At 38.6% G+C, this 12,094-nt stretch overlaps 2 protein-coding genes and 1 long non-coding RNA gene across 3 annotated transcripts in view; 1 reads left to right on the forward strand and 2 right to left on the reverse strand.

The window, feature by feature from the left end:
- Positions 1-1,155, reverse strand: part of LOC138042115 (NLR family CARD domain-containing protein 4-like) — a 2,707-nt gene extending 1,552 nt beyond the window's left edge. Inside the window, exon 1 of the mRNA XM_068887872.1 lies at positions 1,020-1,155. Coding sequence (XP_068743973.1) covers positions 1,020-1,155 — 136 coding nt within the window. The remainder of the gene's footprint in view (positions 1-1,019) is intronic.
- Positions 1,156-2,343: 1,188 nt separating this feature from the next.
- Positions 2,344-7,616, reverse strand: LOC138043408 (uncharacterized). The gene is made up of 6 exons (XM_068889667.1): positions 7,390-7,616; positions 7,256-7,318; positions 6,212-6,358; positions 5,512-5,613; positions 4,162-4,339; positions 2,344-2,977 (listed from the first exon to the last, which is right to left on the reverse strand). Exons 1-6 carry the CDS (start codon positions 7,393-7,395, stop codon positions 2,697-2,699), a joined length of 777 nt encoding a protein of 258 aa, XP_068745768.1. The 5' UTR covers positions 7,396-7,616; the 3' UTR covers positions 2,344-2,696.
- A 1,423-nt stretch (positions 7,617-9,039) lies between these two features.
- On the forward strand, positions 9,040-11,423 carry LOC138043409 (uncharacterized). The gene is made up of 5 exons (XR_011131252.1): positions 9,040-9,054; positions 9,310-9,727; positions 10,059-10,228; positions 10,320-10,398; positions 11,076-11,423. It is a non-coding gene; the product is annotated as an uncharacterized lncRNA (long non-coding RNA).
- Positions 11,424-12,094: the final 671 nt, after the last annotated feature.

Consider the following 12,094-nt stretch of genomic DNA (forward strand, 5'->3'; position numbering starts at 1 on the left):
CAAGAATTCGGTCTGAATTTGGCTTTCAACCATTCGATTTGAAAATTTTACAGTAGTCGGTAAGTTTGCCTTGCTTTTTTTTTTCCTACTATAGGCTTCTAAGTCAAAGCAACTAGGTTTACATTTTGTCGATGTGCACGGTGTTGTCAGGGTCCAACGGAGTGATTTTAGCCTAGGTGAATGTTAAATTGTAAGGTGCCCAGTAAGATGGTGCTTTCGTGAGCGGTTTATTAGCGACAGCCGTTGACTACAACTGCAGTGTGGCATGGCAATACCTTTGAAGGAAAAAGGCAGGCTTGCCCAAAACCATAGAAACGGAATGGGTGGATCAAGAGGCCGAAAAAAAGTCTCAATCAGGAGAGTAAATAGGATTAGTAGTAAATTCAAGCGGCCCGGTTTTTGCATCGATTGGTGATGATGTGTCTATGTTTATATTGACATTAGGAAAGTCCGGCGCTAAAGTTGTTGGTTTTCAGTTTCACGCCATTCAAAATAGATCAAAATAAAAGTCAAAACCACTCAATAAATTAAATCCAGAATCTGAGAAAAGAAAGAAGGTAACTAGGCAAAAAATCTCGCCAATATTCATGTCACAGCAATTTTTCTTAAACAAGATATATGGAGAAGCGTTTTCCGCAAACGTAGCGGCCGGAAACTAACAGAAACATCTGTCACTGAGTTTGCTACAAAAGCGTAAATTTATCTCTCGAGGAACTAAAAACATTAAAATAACACTTTTTCTAATACAAGAACGGTTCGTTCAGATAGCCAAATTCCCCGAAATAAATCCCGAAATAGGTCACTTTTTAACCAACTCGGCCGTCATGTAAATGCTACGTCACGCAAAAGTTTAGAAATTCCGGCAAGCGTTTTCTATCACAAAATCAAGACCCATTCGGAACAAAAATTTATATGAATAGTAGTTTTCAGCTGCTCTTACACATCATTGAAGTAATATATCGGGTAGTCCCCTTCGCAGCCGTTATTAGAGTCGCCACGCACCGATCCTCCCCACTAACGGCTGCTCACTCGAGCTCTGCATTCCTTTCCTAAAATTGACCAATAAGGAGCAGGCTTCCATATTCTGGAAACCTGGTCTTTGGTGGCAAATGTAACGAGAAATATGACTGGCGGGCTGCTAACAAGTACATGCATGTTATTGGGTCTCAGTAACAAAGGGAAAGGAATGCAGAGCTCGAGTGAGCAGCCGTTAGTTGGGAGGATCGGTGCGTGACGACCCTAATAACGGCTGCGACGTAGACTATATATCTGGAGGATGAATAGTTTTGTAGTTTGAATTTTAGTGACGTCTTGTGAAAGCCAGCAACATGCACGGATCTTGGCGTTATCTGACTTGTCGAGAACATGAGCAAAACAGTGATCCAAGAGGAACGAATACTGTCCAAGGTAAAGAGCCTCATTATAGTTTTTTAATTTGTAGTCAAATCCTCGCGAAATAAAGGCTATTATCGTTATAACCCATCAAACATTTTAAAATTTGATTTATCTGTTCTGCTCTACCAAAAAACAGGATGAGTGTAACAGAGTTAATCCACTGAAAAGTTTCATTCTCAAGGTGATCCTTCCCAAGTTATCTCCAGACATAGTGACAAGTTCCAGTGCAAATATTATTACCACGCCCGTTGCGTCACGATGTTTTCTTGGAAGAGGAAAATGTGAATAATACCGCTTAGGCTGTCCACGGAAGTAATTTACGCTCCACAAATTTAGCTGTTTCTAGACCGTCTTCTTGACAACAGAAACGGTCTAAAATAACTTCAGAAGGATTAACTGAAAACAAGGCCTATATGGAAGGGAAAGCTTAACTTGAAGGCATAGCTTTCAAGCCACAGTTTTCATTTAGCAAAACTGGCAGAGAGAAACACGGATTTCATAGCCTTCGGCATGAATAAATAAATTCTGAATAAATTTTAGAAGCAGCGTGTAATTGTTGTTAGTAACCTTTATTCCATTCGCAAAACTTTTGAAAGTTATCGTTAAATACTGCACTGAAACGCTTCGCCAAGCGCATGAAGTTTTGCACCCTTTTTGTACTGTCTTTTACTTTCGTGATGACCGATTCCACTTCGGAATCTTTGCATATCCCCGTCAGAATAGTTTAGAATTAACTAAAGTCTTATTAATATGCTGTTTGCCGTTTACCGATAGCTCGGTATTCAAAGGATTAAAACCACTTATATTGCTTCAAAATAGAATACATGCTCGATAATTCTTAACGAGGGATTAAAGTGACACAAATTCGGTAATCAATCCACATTTTTAGTGAATCACATTCAACGTACATTTCCGACAAAAAAAGAAACGAAAAGAACAGACCATAGATCAGCAAAGCACGTTTATTTGTTTCGATTTTACATAGCATTTAACGCACCAAATTTACAGTTATCGTAGTACTGATCAGTTCTGAGCAATAAAAAGTCTCTTTCAACTTATTTTAGGCTTTAAACTACACGCTTTTTTCACGTATTCTCTTTTACGCCCATTGCAACAAAAAGCCTAAGAAACAAATTGATCGAAAACGCATCTATCACGAATCTTTCTCTTTGTTTCCAGATTTCTACTTAATAACACAGTCGTAAGTAACTACTCTTTAGAGCTGACAGAAAACCTTTAAACGGTGATATGAAGCTGTCAAACATATTCGTTAAACTGAGCTGATGAATAACTCTCTTATTTTATGTTGCGCATATGTAGTCGCAACAGGTAGGAATCTTGTAACTTTTACGGACAGATCTGCAATTATCTTGCAGTCTTCCGAAGGCCAACTGATCATGGCATGTAACATAATAATACATGAAAGTTAAAAATGCTCTCTGCTCAAACTTGCACTGCAAGTCCCAGTGCTCGTCAGGACGAATGCAACCTCCTTTAATTACATTTTCAAAAGGATCTCTTCCAAGCGCTTCAAGGCAGAATTGAAAGTTTGATTCAACACTTTGACGGCTGTTTCGGATGACTGAAATGTAAAAGACAAACAAAAGCGTTATATTCAGGAATCATTTCAGGATCTCAGGTCTCAGGCCTGGAGAGAAATAGCTGTGCAGCCAGGGAGGGGAGGGAAGATTCGAACAAAGGGGTGTTTCTTCTATGTGTACTAGAGACCAATGGATAAACCTTATACATAACTGCCGGGTTTACTTCATTCAGATCTTATAGACGAATTTATCTTCCTTAGTCTACTTTTTTTTTTTTTTTAACTGCATATACATTCATTAACTTTTCTAAGTGAAATTGGTTTCCTCTGGTTGATTCATTTATTATCAGGGTTAATGAAAAAAGTTGTTTAGCAAACCTTTAAAAGTGCACTTTTATTGAAAATACCCCTATATGACAATCTCGTTCCCAGAGCCCACGTGTCTTTTGGTCTTGGCGCTGACCAAAAGACACGTGGGCTCTGGGAACGAGATTGCCTATCTGACCGAGAGGTGGCCGGAGGAGATGCGTAAAATGACCCTATACCGTTATATACTGCTTTATATGAATGTTCAAAAGCTGCTAAACATTTTCTACGCCTAAACGACTAGCTTAACTCCTTGAGCATAGGAGAAGAGCGCTATAGAAATAAAGTTATTATTATTTAGGCGTTGCTAACCTTTACGCATTACGTTATTAATTACGTTCAAGACATTTCAGTTTCGTCAGGATCGGGTATCGAATACAAGACGAACCCGAATGGTGGCTAATTCGATAGCAAGGCGTAACCACCGGCCACAACACATGACATCATTACGTCAAGGAACACATTTTCGATTCATTTTCTGCGCCTAAACGACTAGCTTAACGCCAGAGGCTACTGTGTACTCTTAACTTAGAACAATGTTAATTCGTTCAAGACGTTTCGGCTGGTGCTTGAGCCTTCCTCAGTTGAAATATTAACATGAGTACAAGTGATTCAAAAAGCAGCACGTCGAAAGCGCCCTTAGCAAAATTCTGTGTAAAAGTTTCAAGAAAACGTAGCGTGAGAATTGTAGACTTCTGGGTTGGCGATGTAGTCATTTCCAGATTACCAATAGTGAGTGTCAGACCATTATCTTACAATGTTAATTAGCTCATGATTATCACTACTCTATTGAATGCATGTTGTTTGATTGAGCACTAAAGAGATTAATGTTAGCAACACATCAAAACTTGTCTACTTACAGCTAACAGTCTCGTTTCCATCGTTTGAGCTGACTTTGGTGTTTGTCGTGTTATAAATGGGAAAAGCTTCGCAAAAGTCCAAGATCTCCTTCGTAAGAAGAAGTTTGCTAGCCTGTCCATTTATCATGACAACAGTCGACTCTGTTACGACAGGAAGATCATCAGCTAAAGACGACACCTACAAATGTAAAACGTTTGATCAACTTAAATCTAACCTCTGCGTCTGAGCAATTTAAAGCAGGATAGAATTAATTCCGCGTCGCCTTTATTTGCTTGTTACAATTTTGCTTTAAATTGTTTTTTTTTTCTTGTAGTGACAAATGCTGTACGAATTTCCGAAGAAAATGCAAGGTCAAACAGGCTGTTCTTGACTAATCATATCGGAAGTCATTAATCCGATTTAAACTCAAAATGAACATAACTTTTAAGAACCCTCTCAAACTTTATATGGCATTTTTCTTCAGTTTGTCTTTTTTTGCTTTTGACGGGATTCGGGTGAAGATCTTGTACAAAGCGTAGGAAACAATTGAAAAGAAACTGCACCGTGGGATATACCTATGACATTTAATTTTTATTTAATTAGCAGTATTTCTCTTTGACTTCCCTCTACGGTGGAGGCACAGTTAGTACAGTGCAATGTTTAAAAATCGCGGTAGTAAACATCAAAAACAAAAAAAAAAAAAGAAAAACAGGTTAAGACTGTTATGTTGAAAGGCTCTTGACCCAGCATCAATTACATAATGGTCGCTTCTACTAGGTAGCTGCAGGCGCCACATAAGTTCCTTTTTTATTATATAAACACCAGTGAAATACTAGGGGAGCTTTCGCGCGTAAACATGATATCTTCACATTTGAAAATAACATGTTATTTCACACGTGAAGATAAGATGTTTCCACAAGTCTTAAGATTGCTATTGCTATATTTACATAATCTCTTAAGGTGGCTCGAGACAGTTTCCAGCACTTATATTTTGATGGGTCGTAACAACCACTCTTTATCACTTTATGCAACAATCACGGTATCAAAAAGCTGGCCAACCATTGGTGAACACGTTGTTTTTATTTTCGTGACACAATAGGTTACCATAGCAACATTATTACTTGCTAAAAACACCCTTTTTTACACTGTATAATTCAAAAACGGCACGGTGAAATTCTTTTACATTATCACCATTTGATAAGCATAGTAGGACGCAACTTTTGGCAGAGTTTAAAAAAATTCTATAGGTGGGGTTCAGAGCCACCTTAAGTTTTCGAAAATTTAAGGTGGACTTGAACTTGGACAGGTATTACACCGAGTTCCCTACAATAACTATGGGCAAAGCTTGAGCCCGGAGCTAGAGTATTTACCCGATCGAGATCAGCTTTCAGCTGCGATGGTGGAGAAATAGATAAGTCCAGTTCTGAAATGTAGCAGATCTTTCGGGACAGAATCCTGGTAACAGTGAGACGCTGTAGACGCAAAATGTGTAAAAGTTAATGCTGTAGGTTTTCCAAATTAAAAGGAGATGTACAAATGTAACTTTTGAGCAAGCTTTTGGAACTATGCAAGATCCCTGTATGAAGCAAGAGTTTGAATGAAGACGTTATAGTTGGTGTGCTATCAAGATCGTGCCCTTTACTTAACTACCTTCTTATTGCGAATTTATTTAGGGCATTGTAGAAGAATCAAGACTGTTCTAATTATCAATGGTTGTTAAGCTAAATTCTAATCAAATATAACAATGAAAATCACATTGGGCCAAATAAATGAACTTTCGATTTAATCAATGTCAGCTTCAACATTCGCAATGTAATGTAAATAAGCAATTCTTAATGTAAAATGTGAGGTTAGTAATAGTGCAAATCAATATATTTTGGATTTTGCTTTACGTATTGTTATCTAGTGGAGTAAGACGAAAATAAGGTATGTAAATAGTGTGTTTTGTAATAAAAATAAAAAAAAAAGATAAGAAAAAGAGCTTTAATCGCGACGACAAAATTTCAATATATAGTTCAGGACAATACAATCATGCTATCTAGAACTCAGAATAATACCCTCAAAACGTACCTTTTTAAAGTCATGGTAGAAATCAGCGCCCTCGACGTTATTGTGAGCGGGAACTCGGAAAACCTCGACGTCTTCCTCTTCATCGATTTCGATTCTCTCTGTGAATTTTGTTCCGTTCTCCTCAAGTGCCATTTGATAGCGAATAACCTAGAGAAACAGAAGCGCCTTAGATTGTCGGAGTCCAGAGATATTCCAGTCTTTACGTGTAGTATGTAATTATGTGGTTATTTCGTTATTTTTAATACCTTTATATTCCTTAATAGATAATATTTTTAATCGTACTTTCATTCTGTTAGCTAAAACACAAAATGTTCACAATTTGTTGGTTATCTTAGACATAACAGCACAAATCTTATTATCGTTACAAACAAGAACTATCTAGTGAAATTAAGCGGACCACAGTTTGTGATTTAATTAGGTAGTACATAACTTGTTGGAATATCATTCCAAATTAAAGCTTACGCTGAAATTTGCTGATTGACTACAACAATCCAATCACTTCAATCTATTGTAGCCATTCCCGCCATGGAAAGGACAATGCGATCAAATATTCTTAACCTATTGTATAAATCCTTGCAAATAATTAAATAGCTTATCGCCATCAAGGTGTTTATGAATGTCAACACAATACTCGATTTTCCAAAATACAAGCCGTTCTACCTTAAAACTCCAGCCATTCTTGGAAGAAATCAAATGGACCGAAAATTTCCACTAATAACTATAGAAAATTTGATTATACTTCTTAAAGTTGTACTTGAAACCCCGTAAAATGCCGATCTATTTCGTCATTGGCGCCCCGGAAATGCAAAACGTAGTTTTTAGTCAAAAGGAGAGTGCCCAACAACTAAATAACTGACCAACATAACTGTGCACATCTAAGGCCTATTTTCTTTGTGCAAGGGAATTTTATTTTATCTTAATTAGCTTAAGGGGCTATTGAACACTAGCTAACACTCAGCCCGCTAACAAAAATAAAGACATATTTAAGAAGAGTGCAGAGCAGTCTGTCATGTGTACATGGACAAAGTGAATGTTATAACTAACCTCTCCCTGTGTGAAGGGCAGAAGGCATAAATACGCCAGGCCAAGAACTGCAAATGAGGAGATCTAGAGAGCAAAACAAGAAAACTAAAATGGAACACTATCCGCTAGAAGAAACGTAAATTAAGACAACTTACCTTCATAACCAGACACTATCTGTCGCGGTCGTGGGGTGACTATCTGAGCAGATAGTGAGCAGAAGAAGGTACGACGGCACAACTTCAATATTCAGCTCTCGCAAAGTTATGAGATTTCCTGAGAGAGGTTCTATTTTATAGTTTCTTCGAGTAAGCACACAGTACAGCCCAGTACTAATGATTGACAGATGAGATCTATTGAACATTTCCCTTATTTCCTTAATTAAGTTCTCTTTTTTTTATCGCTGAAGGAAGTGTAATTGATCTTGTCCTGAAACGAGGTTGAGATACAACATAAGGAAGCTAAAGCAGAGAAAGAAAATGCCCAGAAATGTTTATCTTACAGGCTTGTAATTAAAGCAGGGATATCACCTAACAAGCCTAGGATATTATGGGCACTATAACCTGAAACGCGGTTTGTCATACAAATAAAACCAACACGTTTGGTCCTGCAAAGGGGATGAGAAATTGTCTAAAGGACTTATTATTATTATTATTATTTTATTTGGTTTTTGGAAAATCACACAGAACAATTTAGCGTGAAGCCTTCATATGCAGCAAACAAATAACGCATTGCAACAGTGGTGAGAGTTGTACACTAATGTAACTTACTTGCATGGTCTTTTAAAAGTTACGCGTTGTGAGGCTTTATTGAACAAGGTGCACATATTGAGTCGCATTTTTCTTAGTCCATTCTGTCTGCGAAAGATTGTTTGCAGAGAGGCGAATTGTTTTAATTAAATGAAAAAAAATTCAATCAAACGTGCTCTCTGTCAGCGCATCGCAAATTGCTGGAGGAGTTAAGGTCGTGACTTAACAAAAAAAAAATCATGGATTATCTTATGTCTTGTTTTGAGCTAATGGAGCAAAAAGAATAACATATCAAATGAACAGGGGAGAAAAGGAGTTTAAGCTTCTTCTGCTACACACTCTAGTTCGAAGATGGGCTTTTTCGTTTTGCTTGGTGAAGCATTCATTTTTTTATCGGGAACTTGGCTATATATATCCGAAACGACATGATCCCACTTGTTTGAGCCACTCGCAAGCTAATGTACATGCATTTTACCTAGATCTTCTATCCTGTCTGTCCGGACGCATGTCACGCTATCGTCGCTTTAGGTCTTGACAATTTTCGTTAGTATCGATGCATTGTTTCCCTCATAAGTGATGGTGTTCTACGGTGCTTAAAACGTGCCGAATGCCGTAGAATTTTCCAGAACTCTTGAAATCGCCTAAACACATTTTACTCGTTCAATTTTTTGTGCACCGATGAAAAGGTTACAATGTTGGCATGGCTTGATGTTTGTCTGTCCTAACCGATAAAACAGTATCAGGGGCGTAGCCAGGATTTTTCAAGGGGGGGGGGGGGGTCATACGGTGCCAAAGCGAGGTTCCTCACCAGATTTTCATGTCGTTTTTACCACCTGTCACCTGTTGTAGGTTGTTTGCTCAAAACATGGCTTACAAGGGGGGGGGGGGGGGGAGGGGGGTAACGGGAACCCCACGACCCCCGTTGTTGTGAGCATACATTTTGATGGGCGCCACGGAACAGTTGGGTCAGGATTATGATGGAATCAGTGCTATTGCATGTCTATCAGCATGGTGTTTCAGTATATAATAACGGCTGCGAAGGAGACTAGCTTTTCGCCTGCTAAGAATGCAGAAGTAAGTGTAGCACAGTATTTTCCATAGCATGCAAAATGGATGATTTATTCATTTTTTTTAAAGCAAAGCACGCGCCGAGGACATAACCTCGTATTAGCGATGTTGCTTTAAATAATTAGATCAGGTGCTCGAGATTTCTATCGCGTGATAGTGGACGAGTAAACTATCGCGCATAGAAATCGAGCCCGAATAATCTAATTGTATTAGTATTAAGCCTACTAGGCGTTTAAAACGTTATTTTAATCCTCTTCACAGACACTTCGAGAACACCAAGAAGCGGCCGTCATTTTGTTGACAAGGGCACTCTGCCTCGCAAGTAGCTAAACCAATCAGAGAACGGCAAGCATGATAAAGCGCTAGCAGATTGATAACAAATATAGACCGTAATCAAGCCAACCAGAAGGGGGAAATTTGAACTTCATGACCTGCAATTAGCAGCCACAACTGCAAACTAGCATTATTTCTGTTTCACTATGGAAGCCTCTTTCTCCCACTCTGCATGTACTTTCGTTTTAAGTGATAGAATTAACAATCCTCACGGATGACATGGGTGAATATCAGTCCTCATTTCAATTATTACTCTAAATTCATGAGTCACAGAAGAAACTGGAAGCAGACTAGCTACGACATTTTGCTCGCTCAAAACCAAAAGTTTCATTGTTTCATCAAGAAGGTGAGTTGAAAGATTGTCGTCAAGGTTGCTTGATTTTTGTTCATTATAGTCTCTCTACGTCGTTAATATTTTCTTTCTTTTTGAAACATTACTTGAGAACGTGATCGAAATGTTACGCAATCAGTCACACAGAGGTTCTTGGCTTTAATTCTACAAAGTTAACAAGGAAGAATTTCCAAATGTCATTCAGTATTGAGTAACTAATATCATTACCCTGATAACCTAGTCTAATCCGCTTTGACCTCCAAGTATTGTAACCTCCCTTTGTTTTGAATTAGTGACTTGAACACATTTCAGTTAACAGGTGCATTGTTCAACATTTCCTTTTCAGCGACAACGGAACCCCAGTAAGTGAATAAATAAACGAGACACCCTCGGTCCGTTTTCTAACGACGCAGCGATACTTCACACAAGTTAAAAGGACAACTGCGTGGAAATCCTGAAAAGTCTGTACAGCAGCTTGAGGAGATCCCGGCTACATACAGGACTTGCTCAGAAATGGCAAGTAAAAATACAAAATTGATATCATGAGTGTTTTAATGTTCCCAGTTGTGCTCGATAGTGATTGGACGTCCTTTTTTTCTTTTTCTAGGATTCCAAGGCTGTCTCATTGCTCTTGTTTATGGTCTGCATCACGGCCTGTTACTCTTCTCATACAAAGACAGTTACAGGTATGTTAAGTCGTGAATGTCAGTCTAATTGCTAGCAGCCCAATAAAATCGACGCCCAGATATATATAAAGCAGTGATTTCCAAAAGTCTGATTTGATGGGGCGTCCAATTGTAAAGGCTATAACCTTTGCTCTGAACTGGTCATTTCTTCTATGGCTTAGTTTTTGTCAGAACCCCAAAAAATTATAAACTGAAGCAAGCGCGCAGTAGCGGTTATTTTTCAGTGAAAACGTGCGTTGCTAACGCAGCCTGATACCTGAGGCAATAAAGCTCAGTTACTTGGGGTAACTTTTTGATTTCACAGCGTGAAATTGGAGCTAAAACAGTTTGCTCTATTGTTCAGCAACAAATGAAACATTACATTGTGAAACGGCACTGTTGCATATTTGAAACCATCGTACTCGACCACACAGTATTTCTGTATGTTCCAGAAATAATTGTATCAATACACTTCAAAAATCCAAAGAGCGGCAACTACCGCAGCCTTTGTTAAGATAACAATATCTAAAGTCGCCGTTTCGTGTTGAACGTCCGTTTTGACTGCTTCAAAACCAAGACCTGGTCAACAAGGCAATGTGATTGACAAAAAAAAAATCTATGTGCCTTAACAATCTTTCCTTAAATATGCTTCTGCTGGTTACCGAGCCTGCTATTAATGATGTCTTTTTTTTCTGCAGTATCCGCTGGAAGCTTCAATTTCTGTCCTGGCTACGCACTCAATCCCTTTTTCAATGTGCGCGGTTCTTGTCCGCACCCTCCCTGGGCTGTTACGTGCCATTTTACACGACTTGTTAAATGTCCTCCACAGTCAGGCGGTATTACTTGGACCTGCACTGTTACAGTGCGCCCATCTTGCTGTTACTATGTGTGTAAATAACAACTTTGTTCAGAAATGTTTTGTCCACTATATCAATGTATGACTCAGTGATAAATACAGATTGGTCTCTACAGTAATAAGCGTTAAACGCCCAGAATTAAAAACACTTTTACTTTGTGATGTAATAAACCACCATAACATGTACAAATACTTTGTGTGATCATTTATACTTCATTGTTACGCATCAGTAAAAGGCACTGCAAAAGATGTGAGGCGGTTGGGGGCAGGAGGGGGGGGGGGGGGGAGGAGCGAAAATTAAAAATAATCATTACGCTAGGAAAAAAAGAGAAGATGAAAAACATTATGTCCGCAGTGGGCAACGCAGGGGTAAAAATTCTGGTTGAAGAGAAGTGCACCTTCATACTAAGACTATGAATTTAGTCCAAGAAATAGCCACTATAAATTGATTAGTTTCATTGCGCCCAGAAGCTTCCGATAGATTTATAATTAAGTTATCCCAGAAGACAAAGATGAAAAAATTCTAACGCGAGCATACCGAAGCATTCCGGCCTATTTTATGATTGCGTACAAACTGCCTGGCGTAGACTTGAGTCTCCAGTTCCAATTTCAGCTCTTTTCTATGCTATGACATGGACCTAAAGCAACTTTTGGCGATTTTAATGGACCTAATGGCGCAGCAATAACGGATATGTACAAAATTGTCGAAAACACTCTTCGAAATTACGTTGAAGATCCAACTCATCATTCGGGAGGCTACTCTTTTTCTTAGGGGGGAGGGGATACAAAGAAAAAACACGCTCTTCCTCCTTGGACTGTACTAGCCGACATTGCTGCTGGCTATTTTAATAAAAGTCTGGG

This window comes from Montipora capricornis, chromosome 3 (genome assembly GCF_036669925.1).
Source record: "Montipora capricornis isolate CH-2021 chromosome 3, ASM3666992v2, whole genome shotgun sequence".
Taxonomy (NCBI): domain Eukaryota; kingdom Metazoa; phylum Cnidaria; class Anthozoa; order Scleractinia; family Acroporidae; genus Montipora; species Montipora capricornis.

Coding starts and splice junctions, on each gene's coding strand:
- LOC138043408 (XM_068889667.1), bottom strand. Junction 6,359..7,255: donor TGCCCTTCACACAGGGAGAG/GTTAGTTATAAC, acceptor CTGTTTCTCTAG/GTTATTCGCTATCAAATGGC. Junction 4,340..5,511: donor TGAAAGCTGATCTCGATCGG/GTAAATACTCTA, acceptor TTACATTTGTAG/GTGTCGTCTTTAGCTGATGA.